The 18212-nt window shown below is 42.2% G+C and overlaps 1 protein-coding gene across 3 annotated transcripts in view; it reads left to right on the top strand.

Annotated features, from left to right (window-relative positions):
* Nucleotides 1-5824: 5824 nt before the first annotated feature.
* LOC128689677 (transmembrane protein 62) overlaps nt 5825-18212 on the top strand; it is a 76208-nt gene continuing 63820 nt past the window's right edge. Inside the window, exons 1-2 of one of the 3 annotated variants that reach the window (XM_053778038.2) lie at nt 5825-6132; nt 13662-13922. In XM_053778038.2, the coding sequence (XP_053634013.2) occupies nt 6109-6132; nt 13662-13922 (285 nt within the window). In that variant the 5' untranslated portion in view covers nt 5825-6108. The remainder of the gene's footprint in view (nt 6133-13661; nt 13923-18212) is intronic. The other 2 variants (XM_053778039.2, XM_070087598.1) reach the window with 2 other exon arrangements.

Genomic DNA, 18212 nt, shown 5'->3' with positions numbered 1-18212 from the left:
TCTTGCCAGAGGGATGCTTTGTAGTTATAAATCTGCAACATTAGCACCCCTCCTTCAGAGTGTAGACACTGTACTTCCCGTCTCCAGGACTCAAGTCCGGCATGCCAGTTTCCCCAAATCCTTTCATAAATGTTACTTTGCTCACACTCCAACAGTACGTCAAGAATTAAAAACCATTTGTTTCCATTCACTCCTATCAAATACGCTCACGTAAGCTTGCTGGAAGTCCAAGCCCCTCGCACACAAAACCTCCTTTGCCCCCTCCCTCCAACCCAACCTGGGCCGACCCCTACCCCGCCTTCCCATCACTACTGATTTATACACTCTCGAAGTCATTCTGTTTTGTTCCATTCTCTCTACATGTCCGAACCACCTCAACAACCCCTCCTCAGCCCTCTGGATGATAGTTTTGATAATCCCATACCTTCTCCTAATTTCCAAACTACGAATTCTCTGCATTATATTCACACCACACATTGCCCTCAGACATGACATCTCCACTGACTCCAGCTTTCTCCTCGCTGCAACATTCATCACCCATGCTTCACACCCATACAAGAGTGTTGGTACTATACTCTCATACATTCCCCTATTTACTTCCACGGACAAAGTTCTTTGTCTCCACAGACTCATAAGTGCACCCCTCACCCTTTTCCCTCATCAATCCTATGATTCACCTCATCCTCCATAGACCCAACTTCTGAGTTTACCTGGAGAGAGTTCCGAGGGTCAACGCCCCCGCGGCCCGGTCTGAGACCAGGCCTCCTGGTGGATCAGAGCCTGATCAACCAGGCTGTTGCTGCTGGCTGCACGCAAACCAACATACGAGCCACAGCCCGGCTGATCCGGAACTGACTTTAGGTGCTTGTCCAGTGCCAGCTTGAAGACTGCCAGGGGTCTGTTGGTAATCCCCCTTATGTGTGCTGGGAGGCAGTTGAACAGTCTCGGGCCCCTGACACTTATTGTATGGTCTCTTAACGTGCTAGTGACACCCCTGCTTTTCATTGGGGGGATGGTGCATCGTCTGCCAAGTCTTTTACTTTCGTAGTGAGTGATTTTCGTGTGCAAGTTCGGTACTAGTCCCTCTAGGATTTTCCAGGTGTATATAATCATGTATCTCTCCCTCCTGCGTTCCAGGGAATACAGGTTTAGGAACCTCAAGCGCTCCCAATAATTGAGGTGTTTTATCTCCGTTATGCGCGCCGTGAAAGTTCTCTGTACATTTTCTAGGTTTACGTCCACTCCTAAATATCTGAATACATTTACCTCCTCCATACTCCTTCCCTCCAATCTGATATCCAATCTTTCGTCACCTAATCTTTTTATCCTCATAACCTTACTCTTTCCTATATTCGCTTTCAATTTTCTTCTTTTACATACCCTACCAAATTCATCCACCAACCTCTGCAACTTCTCTTCAGAATCTCCCAAAGTCACTTAAAAACAACTCAGGGAATCTGTCTGATGTCCCACCATTACTGTACAAGCGAGCGGCCCATATCCTTTCGCATGCTATTTCATTACTTTTTAACAAGTCACTCGAAACTAGCACCTTCCCGAAACTACTCAAGATGGCAAGGGTTACACCAATACATAAAGGTGGTGACCCTACAGACTTAAACAACTATAGGCCAATATCAAACTTACCATTGCTATCCAAAATCTTTGAGAAACTCGTGCACAGGAGACTATATTCATTTATAACAGCACAAAACATACTCAACCCCTGCCAATTTGGATTTAGGAAAAATAAAAGCACTAATGATGCAATCATAAAAATGCTAGATCTGCTTTACACAGCATTGGAAAATAAGGAATATCCACTAGGAATTTTTATTGACCTAAGAAAAGCTTTTGACACAGTAGACCACGACATCCTACTCCACAAACTTGACCATTACGGTATAAGAGGCCATGCGCTTGCTTATTTCAAATCTTACCTTACTAATAGGTATCAGTATGTTACCATTAAAGACACAGCATCAACAACACTGCCACTTGATACTGGAGTTCCGCAGGGAAGTGTCCTTGGTCCCCTGCTCTTCCTCATATACATCAATGATCTTCCAAACGTATCCCAACACCTGAAACCCATTCTCTTTGCTGACGACACGACTTATGTCATCTCTCACCCTAATCTTGCCACCCTCAACACCATTGTTAACGAGGAGCTGATCAAAATATCGACTTGGATGACAACCAATAAACTTACGCTTAACACTGACAAAACCTACTATATTATGTTTGGTAGCAGAGCAGGATATGCACAAATTAACATTAAGATCGACAACACTCTAATTACCAGACATAATGAGGGCAAATTCCTAGGCCTATACCTTGACAACAACCTGAATTTCAGCACCCATATCCAACACATAACCAAAAAAGTATCCAAAACAGTTGGGATCCTCTCCAAGATACGATACTACGTGCCGCAAAATGCCCTTCTCACACTATACCATTCACTTATTTATCCATACCTCACCTATGCTATTTGTGCTTGGGGATCAACTGCAGCAACACACCTAAAGCCAATAATAACCCAACAAAAAGCTGCAGTAAGAATAATCACTAAATCCCATCCCTGGCAACACACCCCCCCACTCTTCATAGATCTAAACTTACTCCCTGTTCAGTACATCCACACTTACTACTGTGCAATCTACATCTACAGGACCTTAAACTCCAATATCAACCTTGACCTAAAACGCTTTCTTGATAGTTGTGACAGAACCCACAGGCATAACACCGGACACAAACATCTCTACGACATTCCCCATGTCCGACTAAACCTTTACAAAAATTCAATGTATGTCAAAGGCCCTAAAATCTGGAACACCCTACCTGAGAACTCTAGAACTGCAGACACATTCATCACCTTCAAAACTACCATTAGAAAACATCTTATCTCCCTGATAAACCCCATCAACTAACTACACGAATACCACCTGGTGGTTCACACTTACACTCACTCACCCATTTGACCATGAACAGAAATATTAATCTCAATCTTAAAATAATGAATTCTATGATACTCCAATACTGAAACTATGTACTGTGCCAAAACAAAAGCATTCACATTGCTAAACTCACAAACTAGTATTTAGTCACTTAGCCATAATACCAACTTACCTCATAATTTGTAATATTTTAAAATAAAGAATTAAACTAAGTCTGCCCGAAATGCCTAGCCATGCTAGGCGTTCTAGTGGTACACTCTGTAATCATTATTTAACTACATGTAAACCACACAACAACCAAATTCTGTAAATTCAACATTGTAATCTTTATAGAGAATAAACTTTGAATTTGAAAAGCACAGTGCCATCAGCAAAGAGCAACTGTGACAACTCCCACTTTGTGTTTGATTTTTTATCTTTTAACTCTACACCTGTTGCCAAGACCCTCGCATTCACTTCTCTTACAACCCCATCTATAAATATATTGAACAACCACAGTGACATCACACATTCTTGTCTAAGGCCTACTTTTACTGGGAAATAATCTCCCTCTTTCCTACATACTCTAACCTGAGCCTCACTAACCTCGTAAAAATTCTTCACTGCTTTCAGTTTTCTACCTCCTATACCATACACCTGCAACATCTGCCACATTGCCCCCCTATCCACCCTGTCATATGCCTTTTCCAAATCCATAAATGCCACAAAACACCTCTTTGCCCTTATCTAAATACTGTTCACCTATATGTTTCACTGTAACCACTTGGTCTAAACACCCCCTTCCTTTCCTAAAGCCTCTTTGTTCATCTGCTATCCTACTTTCCGTCTTACTCTTAATTATTTCAATAATCACTCTACCATACACTTTACCAGGTATACTCAACACTTATTCCCCTATAATTTTTGCACTCTCTTTTATCCCCTTTGTCTTTATACAAAGGAACTATGCACGCTCTCTGCCAATCTCTAGGTACTTTACCCTCTTCCATACATTTATTAAATAATAGCACCAACTGCTCCAAAACTATATCCCCATCTGCTTTTAACATTTCTATCTTTATCCCATCAATCCCAGCTGCCTTACCCCCTTTCATTTTACCCACTGTCTCACTTCCCCCACACTCACAACTGGTTCTTCCTTACTCCTACAAGATGTTATCCTTCCTTGCCCTATACACGAAATCACAGCTTCCCTATCTTCATCAACACAATTCCTCAAAATATTCCCTCCATCTTCCCGATACTTCTAACTCTCCATTTAATAACTCTCCTCTCTTATTTTTAACTGTCAAATCCGTTTGTTCCCTATGCTTCCTCAACTTATTATTATTATTTTATTTCTACACGATACATAGTTGATACAAAACTGGATGCCACTGCAAGGAAAACTGCTTATGCAGAGGTAAATAGTTAAGTAAGCAAGAAAGTAAGTTGAAATAAGTAAGTCAAGGAAGTGGGTCGCATCCATGGGGAGCTTCATTTTGAAATGAGTTGCGATATAAACCCTGTACATTTAACCTAGGACAAAAATAAGTCTGTAAAATATATTAAATAGACAAGTAAAACAAGTTTTATTTTCGTTAGTTATGCAGAAACTTTTTATCTGATGTATGGAAACCCAAGGTAAGCCAGCCTAACCTAGGTTAATCTTGCTATAGTGAAAGTTGATATGGCACTGGAGCGTCTTTGTATATAATGGATAATATCTTGTTTGGTAAGACTCGTTACACAACTCATTGCTAACTACTATTAGTTCTGACGCGACATTAATTAACTAAGTTTATTCAGGTACAGATACACATAAATACAGTTACATAAATTATCATACATAGCAGCATATGTGTAGATTACCTATGCTACCCCCCCCCCCCCTAAAAAAAAAGTCGGACGAAGTGACTTATTTCCAGTCGATCCATAATGAAGTCTTTCTTCCCTAATATCTCCCAAAATAACATTCTGCACAAACAATAACTATTGTTGTCGGGATATTTTAAAACTATCAATTAAACTCTGAGTACCTGGAGAGAGTTCCGGGGGTCAACGCCCCCGCGGCCCGGTCTGTGACCAGGCCTCCTGGTGGAATCAGAGCCTGATCAACCAGGCTGTTGCTGCTGGCTGCACACAAACCAACGTACGAGCCACAGCCCGGCTGGTCAGGAACCGACTTTAGGTGCTTGTCCAGTGCCAGCTTGAAGACTGCCAGGGGTCTATTGGTAATCCCCCTTATGTATGCTGGGAGGCAGTTGAACAGTCTCGGGCCCCTGACACTTATTGTATGGTCTCTTAACGTGCTAGTGACACGACCAACTCCTAAACTAAATATTAGCCGAAGTCGCAGATCTACATCAGGTAGTGGTGCGAACTCAGGTATATCTGTAACTGCTTGCGTTCTTGCCAACTTATCCATTCTTATTATGCAATGATGCACACATTCCCTTGCATGAAGTCATGCATGTGCAATCATTTTATAAACTCAAGTATATCAATCTGAATAATTAATTAATTTCAGACGATATTCCCTTATGAATACAAGCAAACTCAACATAAAATAAAATTTAAAAATCATAGGGGTCAAATTGTTTTCAATTACATGAATATAATTCCTGGATAATAGAGTGGGCCTCGCCCATGTTTACTGTGGTTGCCACAAAATATTGGATTTCGTAAAACGTATCTACAACAGATAATAGTACCTAATCCATAGTTATCAGTATCTTCACATAACTTATTTAAATTCTTCATTAGTAATATTAATTGAGTATACTTCACTGAGGTTTAGGAAAAATATACTACCAGCTCTGACGAAGAAAATTTACTCCTACGCCTCTAGCATACATTACCCGAGTCCATATCAGCATCATATGTGCATAGGAGTGTATATCGATATTTTAAATAAAAACAAACTATATAATGATTAGGCCTAGTTAAGGATAAAACGGAGAGAGAGAGGTTACGTTATAAATGCCTTAATGGTTGTTATTAGAAAAGTTAACATACAATTTGTAATAAATTTGTGATTCTTGGATGATGCTGACTTGATACAAGTTCAGTGTGGGGAGGATCAGCTAAGGTGGGTAGCTGTCAAGATGTGATTTAAAAAAAATCAAATTAGTTCTATTTCCCGAAAATAAAAATCAGCTCCGTATGCATGCGACATACACGCTCAACAAAGGTAAGATGTTAATGAGAGTTATAGGACTCGTATTCTTACAGTATAGTCAGTCATTATGTAATCTGAGGCAGGAGCTATGACGTACACCCTTCTGGGAGGTGCCTTGATGCCGTTGAGGGGCTCTTGATTCAAGGAAATGGACCTACTGTCCCCTTCCGTGCATCGAACCTGAATGCCTCCCATTCTTCCCCCCATTTGTTGTATGAACCCTACGGGTTCAGTGCTCTTCTATGAACAATAATCAAGGAAGGTGTTTTGATGATGGTGAGGGGTTCTTGATCAAATGACCTGGATTTATCCTCCCCTCTCTTTAGTTTACACCTGATTTTATCCCATTCTTTTACGTGCTGTACGAACCTAATGGAAGTAATTGACATTGACTGTTCAGTTATTGTAGGCGAAATATTTACTCTGTACAGGAATGTATATTTTGTGTCATCGATAATTCATTCAGAAAACGTTTATATATGTATCTAAATAAAAAATACTTACCTTATGGGTGTAGCTCTTCCGCCATGAATGTAATAATTTGTGAAGAATGTGCGTTTAGCAATTTTTTACTGTATTATATAAATAATAATTGCATATGTACTTTTATGACTTGGAATATGTACCAGTAAAATAGTATTGGGTAATGCTTATGGTGATGACCCATGTATGCATAACATCAAGGAATTTTTTAAGTTTAACTGAGCAATACAACTTTTATTACTTATAAACAATGACCCCAGTGGAAATAAGTCACTTTTGTCTGACTTTTTTCGGGTTATCCTAGGTAAGCTACACATGCTGCTATGTATGATAATTTATGTAACTGTATTTATGTGTACCTGAATAAACTTACTTCATTGGTGCACCATACATATAATCATAGGAATATCATGGAGAAAATTTATGACTAGCAGCCTGGATGTAAGTTCAGTTGTGCTGTGGCTTATGTTGAAGGCAGAGCCAGAGTGTGATGGGAATGGGTGAGTAAAGCTGCTTTGCCTGCAGTTACAGATAACTGCCAATTAAGATGACAGTTACAGTCTTGAAAATGGCTGGTAATAAGAAATTTTCTTAAAACAAACTGAAGAGCATAGGGGAACAATACGGTTCATTCATTGGATCTCTCCAAAATAGCCAACAACTTTTTTTTGGTATCAAAATTGCAAAAAAAAAAGGTAATGTAATTATTTTTGGGGATTCAATTTACTCATCAGAGATTTTGTCCACTTTGAGTCCTAGTTTTAGCCATTTAGGTTGCTCAATTCAAGCACAGCATTAGCTAATTTACTAGTACAGTATGCCTTCTATTCTATCGATTGAGCACAAGAAACTGCCTATTCAACTATTGGTAATTTTGCCAATTTTACACAGAATTAAAAAATCCAATTCCAATTCCATTTCTCCAATTGACCTCTTCGCTCTCGGGCTGAGAGGTTCTGCTGCGCACACACTCCTGGTTGAGTAGCCTTCCTGCACAGTTTGATTTTCTCAAGATGGCGCAGTATGCAAGGAAGCGTGTCAACACTGTGTGCATTGAGTTAGTGCGGGGTGTAGTTACACCTCAGTCCGCACAAGTGATTCTACCTATGATTATCCGCGACACGTATGGCATTGCAGATCAAGATCTGTACGGTGTGTCGCTCAACGGAGCTTTCCGGATATTCGTCAAGTTACGATCGACAGCAGTGTATGAACGCCTGGTGGAAAAGTATCAAGATGGCTGTGTGGACGTCAACTCGGCAATACGAGTTAGTCTCATTGATGTATGGAGACACTACACCTGGGTGAAGGTACGTAATGTGCCTTTCAAGGCTAACAAGGCGGACCTAAGGAACGTTTTTGAACGATATGGCACTGTGCATCTGGCGACGGCAGGTACTTGGGCTGATGGGGCGTACGCTGGCTTGCCGGAGGGTACATTCAACCTGAAGATGTCATCCTAGAAGACTTCCGGACACAAGTGATGGTGTATTATGCAGGGCAGCGCAAGACTTGCAGGCTATGTGGCACTTATGACCATATGGCGGCCCTGTGTGGAAGACAGCAGCAATGACAGGATGCAGGCAGAGGGACAGAGCAGGGGTCTGACCCAAATGCGGGGCCTGTCAGCAGGACACCTGTACATGGCCATGGTTTTTCCTGGAGCGAGGAGGTGGAGAGAGAGTTCCCGACGGTGGGATTGAGCCCGTCAATGCTTGTAGGCTCTATGGTCTCCGCTTTGGTGGAAGGGGAGACTGAGCTGAATGGCGAGGAACGGGTGGAGGATGTGGCTCTGGAGCAGCTGACGGACAGGCTTTTCGAGATGACAAGAGCTGAGGACAATGTACAGTCGGCGGAAGGACCAGAGGAGCGTGATGACGTGAGGAGAGGTAGTCAGCTGACTGCGGATGCTGCTTCAACGGGAGTGGTGACCGTGGTCGAGGTGGCGGCAGAGATACATTGTGAGGCATCTCCCGAGCAGGACATGGATGCAGAGAGTGTTCGGCGAAAGAGGGCAGCAACGCAATCTGACTCAGATGATGTCTTGACCTCGGCGCAGAGGCTGGGGAAGAAACCATGGGTTGATGTGGTGCGTGGAGGCACCACAGGTGTGTCCGGTCAGGTGCTTGGACTGGGGGGAAACCACGCTCACAGTGGAGAGCATGGTGTGAAAAGTTGAAAGGCTGGTAATGCGCCTGTGAAGGGAGTTCCAGGGCAACGTGTAAAACCCTTCACGAAGGTTTCAGGTGTATGACTGTAAATGTAAATGGGATGTGTGCGGATGTGAAGCATCTGTGGCTTCAGGGTTTTTTAAGGCGTTATGCCATAGATATAGTGTTTGTGCAGGAACATAATTTTAAGGTTGGTTGAGATTTGAAAGTGGATGGGTATCGTGTGTTTGTGGCGTATTCGGAACGTTTGAAGGGTGGGGTTGGGATCCTGATTAGGGAGACGAGCCCATTTGTTGTTATTAGATGTGAGGGAGGGGAGGGGGGTAGGGTACTCCGGGTAGATGGGTGGTGGAGGGGTGAGCGACTGGCAGTGGTTTGTGTGTATGCGCCGGCGGAGCGTGATGTACGGGTGAAGAATGAGTATGTGTGTGATGTTTTGATTTATTATTTGTGATCTCTTCCCTTGGTAGCCATCGTGGGTGGAGATTGGAATTGTGTGGTACGTAGAAGGGATGTGGAGCCACGGGGGGCAGGGTGTTTTTTGGTTGGCCTAAGGGATCTTTTGCTGGGTGTGGGGTTAGGGGATGTTGTGGAGGTGAGGATTTGATGGTTGAGCACACATTTCATAGACGGGGTTACGCGGCCAGGCTAGATAGGTTATATGTAACGAGGAGTGTGCGGGTGATGAGCGTGTGTATGGTGGATGCTGTATACTTGGATCATAGAGCTGTTTATGTGGACTTGACTTGGGCTAGCTTGCCTAAGAGGTATCCAGGGTATTGGAAGTTGAATGTGAGACTTCTTGGGATGGAGGAGGCGGGGTTGGATTTCGGGACAATGTGGGAGGATATATGGGGAGAGGGTAGGGATGTGGGTGATTTACTGGGTTGGTGGGATGGGGTAGCTAAGGAGAGGATCTGGCAGTTTTATGTGTGATGGGGAAAGTACGAGGGTTGGATGACGTATGGGCTGCAACAGTATTTCAAGGGTCGGTTGCAGGGTTGTTATGAGAGGGGCGCGCAGGCTGGGATGTATTCCGTGGAGGAAATCAAGTTGTTAAAGGGGCGAATTCAAGATTTGCAGAATGACAGATTTGATGCGGTGAGAGTGCAGGGCGGATTGGAAGAGGCGGTGTGGGGTGATCGACCATCGGCCTGTGCGTTATGGAGACAGATTAAGCGCCATATGGTTATGGAGACAGATTAAGCGCCATATGGTTATGGAGATTGATAGGCTGGTGGTACATGAGGACTTAGATGGGTATAGGGTGGGACAGGAGTTAAGAACAACGGAAGCAATGAGTGATTACGCGGATAGGTGGTTTGGAAGATTTTTACTGAGTGCAGGGGTGGATGTGAGGGCTTTCAGGGGGTTGGGGGAGAATGTATCTTGTGTGCTAAGTGGCAGTGATCGCATGGCATTGGGGGGGGATATTGAAGAAGGGGAGGTGTGGAGGGCTTTGGAGGGGATGGCATGAGGTAAGGCACCGGGTTTGGATGGCTTGCCCTGCAAGTTCTATGTGAGCCATTGGAGTGTTTTGAAGACCTTCTTAGTGAAACTGATGAATACGATGAAAAGGGAAGGGAGAATGGGTGGGTTGCAGGGGACTGCGGTTGTAGTTTTAGCGCCAAAAGGTGAGTGACAAGACACAGTGGGGGACTTTAGGGCGATATCATTGTTGTGTGCTGATTATAAGATTTTTACAAAAATTCTGGGAAATAGGCTGAAGTGTGTGGTGGATAGAGTGGTTGCGAGAGGACAATATGGAGTGACTGGGAGGACGATGTATGACGGGCATGGTATTATAAAGGATTTTGTGGAAGGGTTGGGAGGGGAGACCGAAGGGGGTGTCTTAGCATTAGATTGGCAGGCGGCGTATGATAGTGTGGAATGTGAGGCGTTGTGGTACACATTAACCCTTTGACTGTCGAAGGGCCCAATCCTGAAGTTGCTCCTGGTGTCGCAAAATATTCGAAAAAAAAAAAATTATTTTTTCTTATGAAATGATAGAGAATCTTTTCCCGATTGTAAAGACACCAAAAAAACGAAATTTGATGGAAAACTGACGGAATTATGCTCTCGCGAAGTTAGCGACTTCGGCGATATTTAAAAATCGGCAATTTCGCCCACTTTGAGCCCTATTTTCGGCTAATTCCGTTATTCCAGTCAACCAAACTCATAACTATTTCTTCAGAACTCTATTTTTTCTATCGATTGAGCACAAGAAACTGCCCATTTACCGATTTCAACTACCCAATAACATGGTCAGAAATTTGCAATTTGGCCAATTTCACGAAAATTAAAAAATATGACAATTTCAAAATAAGGTCCAGAATGAACAATGCAGACATTCCTGGCTCTAAAATAAGATTTTCTTTGTTCATCAGTCATGTCTCCAGGCCCCTGTGATATTACTCTTGCTTTTTATTTTGAAATTTTATTCAAACAAAAAATAGAAGATTTACTGTTATGCAGACTACTGCAATACTGTAATAATTGTAAAAATTACATTAACCCATTCATGACTGCGTATTAGAATGGCTATTTGGACATTTATTGGACAATGACATCATTTGTTTACTTTTGAACATCGGCAAAAATCAAACATTTCCTGTACTTTGTGCTTCATTTCCAGGTTCTTTTTATAGTAAAATTAATCAAAATCACCTCCATTTCTATAATATGTTTTCCATTCTATCAAATGAGACCAAGAAAACGAGAATACAACCACAAATACTATACGAAAATAGACCACAAAGTCGGCATTTTAATTAAAAAAAACGGTCAGAGTTTTTTTTTTCTCATTATGCACTGCGTGCTCCAGGATTTTTTTTATGTGGTGCACACTGACCACACAGACCCATTCTCTCACATGTGGGCCTACTAGCTTTCTCCTGCCTGATTTGAAGCCGCTAGAATTTATGAGTATATATACGTCAAACACGGTACCTCACAAACGTATATATACGGCCGCGACAGTCAAAGGGTTAAGGAGGCAGGGTTTCAGGGAGGAGGTGGTGCGTTGGGCAGAGACCTTGTACAAAGGGGTGGGAGTGCGTGTACAGGTAAATGGGAAGTTGGGGGAGTGGGTATCCTTGGGTCGGGGTATTAGGCAGGGTTGTCCCCTGTCTCAATTGTTGTTTGCCTGTTTACAAGACCCATTCTGTAGAGTGGTGGGAGCGTGTGTGGGGATGGATTGGGGAGTGGGGAGTGGAGAGCAGGGAATAATAGGGTACGTGAATGACATGACAATTCTCATGAGAATGCTGGGGAGTTTACGTGCGGTAGAGGATGTTATTGATAGTTTTGTGGGGGTTACCGGTTTAAGAGTGAATGTGGGGAAATCAAAATTGCTGGTCTTAGGACATTGGGTGGGGAGGGAGAGTTGGGGATGGAATGTATGTTGGAATATGGTGGACAGGATAAAAGTGTGTGGGATAGTGTACGTATATGGGCAGTGCGAGATAGGTGAGGATGGTTAATTCTGGACTTGTGGATCGAGTGGTGGGGCGATTGGATGGGCTGAGACCAACTCATTTGACAATACATCAGCGTGCGATTGTTGTAAATGTGTTGTTATATAGTAAAGTCTGGCACATGGCAGCTGTATATCCGTTAGCAGGTCCGGATGTTACGAGGCTGTTTAGGAGGGTTTTCCATTTTCTTTGGGGTTCTGGGTGTGAATGGTTGAGTAGGAGTGTGGTTATGCTACCAGTCAACAGAGGGGGATTGGAGATGATTGATTTACGGCTGAGAGTCAAGTGTATTTATTTAAAGTGGAGGTTACGCCATGTGCAGGGACATAAGGGGAGGGGTGTGAATGATTTACATGAAGAAGTGCGAATGTGGTGGGGAGGGTCGGAGATGAGAGTGTGTGAGGATGTGTTGAGGGCGTTGCTGTATGTTCAGGAACCTACTAAAGTTCAGGTGGGTGTTTTAGAGCGTGCCGTAGGGCCAAAGGTGGTCGCGAAGGCTGAGGGTATTTACCCGATGTATGCGTGGGAGGATATGTGGGAGAGGTTATGGTTGATGCGCGTGCAACCAAAGGTGCGAGAGGTATTGTTCCGTTTTCTCCATGGTATACTGCCGTCAGGTGTTGCGCTTAGGGAAAAAGGGTTGATGGTGGAGGGCGAGTGTCGGGTGTGCGGGGATAGAGAGACGGCATTTCATGTAGTGTATTTTTGTGATAATTTAGTGGGTATCAGGGAATGGATGGGTAAGGTTCTGGGGATAGTGGGGGGGAGGGATATCAGTATTGAAGGCGTTAAGTCTGGATGTGGGAGGCGTGGAGGCATCTGTGCAGCGTGCAATCACGTATATAATTGTGGATTTTGTTTTTGTATCCTGGGCGATGAGAGGGAATGGGGATTGGGAAGTGCGCAAGAGGGTGTTGGCGGCGACCATTTATAGAACGTGTTGTAATAGGGGGATTTATGGAAGTAGCTGGGACCAGGCTTTCCCAGTGGGGTATTGTAATATGAATGTGAGAGCGCTGTTAGCGTTGTGACGGGGGGGTGAAGTTCAGGGGATGGAATGGGCTCGTCTCTGGGGTTGGGTATGCACAAGGGGTGTGTTGCTGTGGTATCAGTGTAATGTGTGGTTGTGGTGAATGTGGTTGTGTGAGTGGATGTGGTGATGCATATAGGGAGAGGGCTGTTATTCCCTAGAAATGGCCAATCATCGAAATAACGGCTGATCACCAGGAGCTGAAAAACTGGCCGATAACAGGAACTGCTGATAACTGAGGGTCCACTGTATATGATGTGATTTGAAATAAAATATCTCAAGCTCACTCTGAAATCTTTAATGGAAATTTTGTACTGTGACTAATAAATTACTTAGATCCCTGTTGTATCTACTAATATGTGCTTTGTGTTATTGTTTCAGATGGCTAACTTATTAGTGAGAGCAGTAACTCCGAGAGGACGTAGGGTTTATTTGATGATGGCCACCGGGCTTTTCTTGCTGTCTATGTCACTACTTTTCATCAAATCACTAAGTGGCAAGCTTCCCATGAGACACCTTCAGTTTAATGAAGGATTTTACCGATCAAAGTACTTGGAATCTAATTATCTGCAATACTCGCGTAAGGACTGGGAAGAAAAAATCGATAGAGACAGCCAGAGGGGACTCATTTGGCTAGTTCAGGTGAGCACTGTAAGGTGTTTATACTACTATATAGTACTATATAGTGTTACATAAATTCCTTTTGTTTGATATAAATAAGATGCAATTGAAGATCATTCTGATTAATTTTTCTTGTACAGCCTCTCCTCACTTAGCGACGTACTCATTTACTGACGCCTCGGACTTATGACGGGCTCCGTGACCAGTACTCATACCTAAATAATGCATATTAGAGCTGATTTCCTCTATTCTGTTTATTTCAATATACAGTACACTTCTGTATAAACATTTAAAAATATACCAGAAATGTTATAAATGGTGCAAAGGTGACATTAAAACAATGTCAAAAATGGTTGACACAAACACTCTAGTTATTTATTATTTTTATTATTATCACACTGGCCGATTCCCACCAAGGCAGGGTGGCCCGAAAAAGAAAAACTTTCACCATCATTCACTCCATCACTGTCTTCCCAGAAGGGTGCTTTACACTACAGTTTTTAAACTGCAACATTAACACCCCTCCTTCAGAGTGCAGGCACTGTACTTCCCATCTCCAGGACTCAAGTCCGGCCTGCCGGTTTCCCTGAATCCCTTCATAAATGTTACTTTGCTCACACTCCAACAGCACGTCAAGTATTAAAAACCATTTGTCTCCATTCACTCCTATCAAACACGCTCACGCATGCCTGCTGGAAGTCCAAGCCCCTCGCACACAAAACCTCCTTTACCCCCTCCCTCCAACCTTTCCTAGGCCGACCCCTACCCCGCCTTCCTTCCACTACAGACTGATACACTCTTGAAGTCATTCTGTTTCGCTCCATTCTCTCTACATGTCCGAACCACCTCAACAACCCTTCCTCAGCCCTCTGGACAACAGTTTTGGTAATCCCGCACCTCCTCCTAACTTCCAAACTACGAATTCTCTGCATTATATTCACACCACACATTGCCCTCAGACATGACATCTCCACTGCCTCCAGCCTTCTCCTCGCTGCAACATTCATCACCCACGCTTCACACCCATATAAGAGCGTTGGTAAAACTATACTCTCATACATTCCCCTCTTTGCCTCCAAGGACAAAGTTCTTTGTCTCCACAGACTCCTAAGTGCACCACTCACTCTTTTTCCCTCATCAATTCTATGATTCACCTCATCTTTCATAGACCCATCTTCTGACACGTCCACTCCCAAATATCTGAATACGTTCACCTCCTCCATACTCTCTCCCTCCAATCTGATATCCAATCTTTCATCACCTAATCTTTTTGTTATCCTCATAACCTTACTCTTTCCTGTATTCACCTTTAATTTTCTTCTTTTGCACACCCTACCAAATTCATCCACCAATCTCTGCAACTTCTCTTCAGAATCTCCCAAGAGCACAGTGTCATCAGCAAAGAGCAGCTGTGACAACTCCCACTTTGTGTGTGATTCTTTATCTTTTAACTCCACGCCTCTTGCCAAGACCCTCGCATTTACTTCTCTTACAACCCCATCTGTAAATATATTAAACAACCACGGTGACATCACACATCCTTGTCTAAGGCCTACTTTTACTTGGAAATAATTTCCCTCTTTCCTACATACTCTAACTTGAGCCTCACTATCCTCGTAAAAACTCTTCACTGCTTTCAGTAACCTACCTCCTACACCATACACTTGCAACATCTGCCACATTGCCCCCCTATCCACCCTGTCATATGCCTTTTCCAAATCCATAAATGCCACAAAGACCTCTTTAGCCTTATCTAAATACTGTTCACTTATATGTTTCACTGTAAACACCTGGTCCACACACCCCCTACCTTTCCTAAAGCCTCCTTGTTCATCTGCTATCCTATTCTCCGTCTTACTCTTAATTCTTTCAATTATAACTCTACCATACACTTTACCAGGTATACTCAACAGACTTATCCCCCTATAATTTTTGCACTCTCTTTTATCCCCTTTGCCTTTATACAAAGGAACTATGCATGCTCTCTGCCAATCCCTAGGTACCTTACCCTCTTCCATACATTTATTAAATAATTGCACCAACCACTCCAAAACTATATCCCCACCTGCTTTTAACATTTCTATCTTTATCCCATCAATCCCGGCTGCCTTACCCCCTTTCATTTTACCTACTGCCTCACGAACTTCCTCCACACTCACAACTGGCTCTTCCTCACTCCTACAAGATGTTATTCCTCCTTGCCCTATACACGAAATCACAGCTTCCCTATCTTCATCAACATTTAACAATTCCTCAAAATATTCCCTCCATCTTCCCAATACCTCTAACTCTCCATTTAATAACTCTCCTCTCCTATTTTTAACTGACAAATCCATTTGTTCTCTAGGCTTTCTTAACTTGTTAATCTCACTCCAAAACTTTTTCTTATTTTCAACAAAATTTGTTGATAACATCTCACCCAATCTGTCATTTGCTCTCTTTTTACATTGCTTCACCACTCTCTTAACCTCTCTCTTTTTCTCCATATACTCTTCCCTCCTTGCATCACTTCTACTTTGTAAAAACTTCTCATATGCTAACTTTTTCTCCTTTACTACTCTCTTTACATCATCATTCCACCAATCGCTCCTCGTCCCTCCTGCACCCACTTTCCTGTAACCACAAACTTCTGCTGAACACTCTAACACTACATTTTTAAACCTACCCCATACCTCTTCGACCCCATTGCCTATGCTCTCATTAGCCCATCTATCCTCCAATAGCTGTTTATATCTTACCCTAACTGCCTCCTCTTTTAGTTTATAAACCTTCACCTCTCTCTTCCCTGATGCTTCTATTCTCCTTGTATCCCATCTACCTTTTACTCTCAGTTTAGCTACAACCAGAAAGTGATCTGATATATCTGTGGCCCCTCTATAAACATGTACATCCTGAAGTCTACTCAACAGTCTTTTATCTACCAATACATAATCCAACAAACTACTGTCATTTCGCCCTACATCATATCTTGTATACTTATTTATCCTCTTTTTCTTAAAATATGTATTACCTATAACTAAACCCCTTTCTATACAAAGTTCAATCAAAGGGCTCCCATTATCATTTACACCTGGCACCCCAAACTTACCTACCACACCCTCTCTAAAAGTTTCTCCTACTTTAGCATTCAGGTCCCCTACCACAATTACTCTCTCACTTGGTTCAAAGGCTCCTATACATTCACTTAACATCTCCCAAAATCTCTCTCTCTCCTCTGCATTCCTCTCTTCTCCAGGTGCATACACGCTTATTATGACCCACTTCTCGCATCCAACCTTTACTTTAATCCACATAATTCTTGAATTTACACATTCATATTCTCTTTTCTCCTTCCATAACTGATCATTTAACATTACTGCTACCCCTTCCTTTGCTCTAACTCTCTCAGATACTCCAGATTTAATCCCATTTATTTCCCCCCACTGAAACTCTCCTACCCCCTTCAGCTTTGTTTCACTCTAGTATTTCTAGTGTTTCACTCTAGTATTATAGTATATTCCTCACTTAGCGACAAATTCGTTTAACGACATGGTGTCAGGAATGGAACTCCATCGTATAGTGAGGAGCGGCCGTATTTCATTATCTGCTTTTAAAAGGTAAAGAATGTTCTGAATTATGAGTACCATATTTTTATTCATGTGGTTTCAATTAGTCAATCAATCTGTTTTCACATGATACACCATTTGTACAAAATTATGTGACATTACCTCTCCCACACAGAAAGTCCGTTAGTTATGCAGAGCATTTTGGGCAAATTTAAAAAAATATGTAAATAAAAATATACAGTGGTCCCCCGGTTAACGAACTTTTTTCATTCCAGTAGTATGTTCAGGTGCCAGTACTGACCGAATTTTTTCCCATAAGGAATATTGTGAAGTAGATTAGTCCATTTCAGACCCCCAAACATACACGTACAAACGCACTTACATAAATACACTTACATAATTGGTCGCATTTGGAGGTGATCGTTAAGCGGGGGTCCACTGTATATTTAAATAAAGGGCAGTAATGATTTTTCACAATAAAACATATTACATAATAGTATTTAAAAAATGTATATTAACTAGATAAAATTATAGTAAGTTACATGGGATTAAGAACTATATTAAGATTATTCCATTAATTCAAAATAAACTTTTAATAAAAATTACAATAAGAGTGAAACTAGTTACCTGTATTGTTACAGAATGTGATGAGATAATATTTTACATGTAGTATATAAGACATTAATGATATTCACAGTAAAATTGATTCATTGATTGTAATTTTTTTTTTTTTTTTTTTAACAAGTTGGCCATCTCCCATCAAGGC

The sequence above is a fragment of the Cherax quadricarinatus genome, chromosome 22 (assembly GCF_038502225.1).
Source record: "Cherax quadricarinatus isolate ZL_2023a chromosome 22, ASM3850222v1, whole genome shotgun sequence".
In the NCBI taxonomy this organism is placed as follows: Eukaryota; Metazoa; Arthropoda; class Malacostraca; order Decapoda; family Parastacidae; genus Cherax; species Cherax quadricarinatus.
The sequence above is the reverse complement of the archived record's forward strand: the minus strand, read 5'-3'. Positions and strand labels throughout refer to the sequence as shown.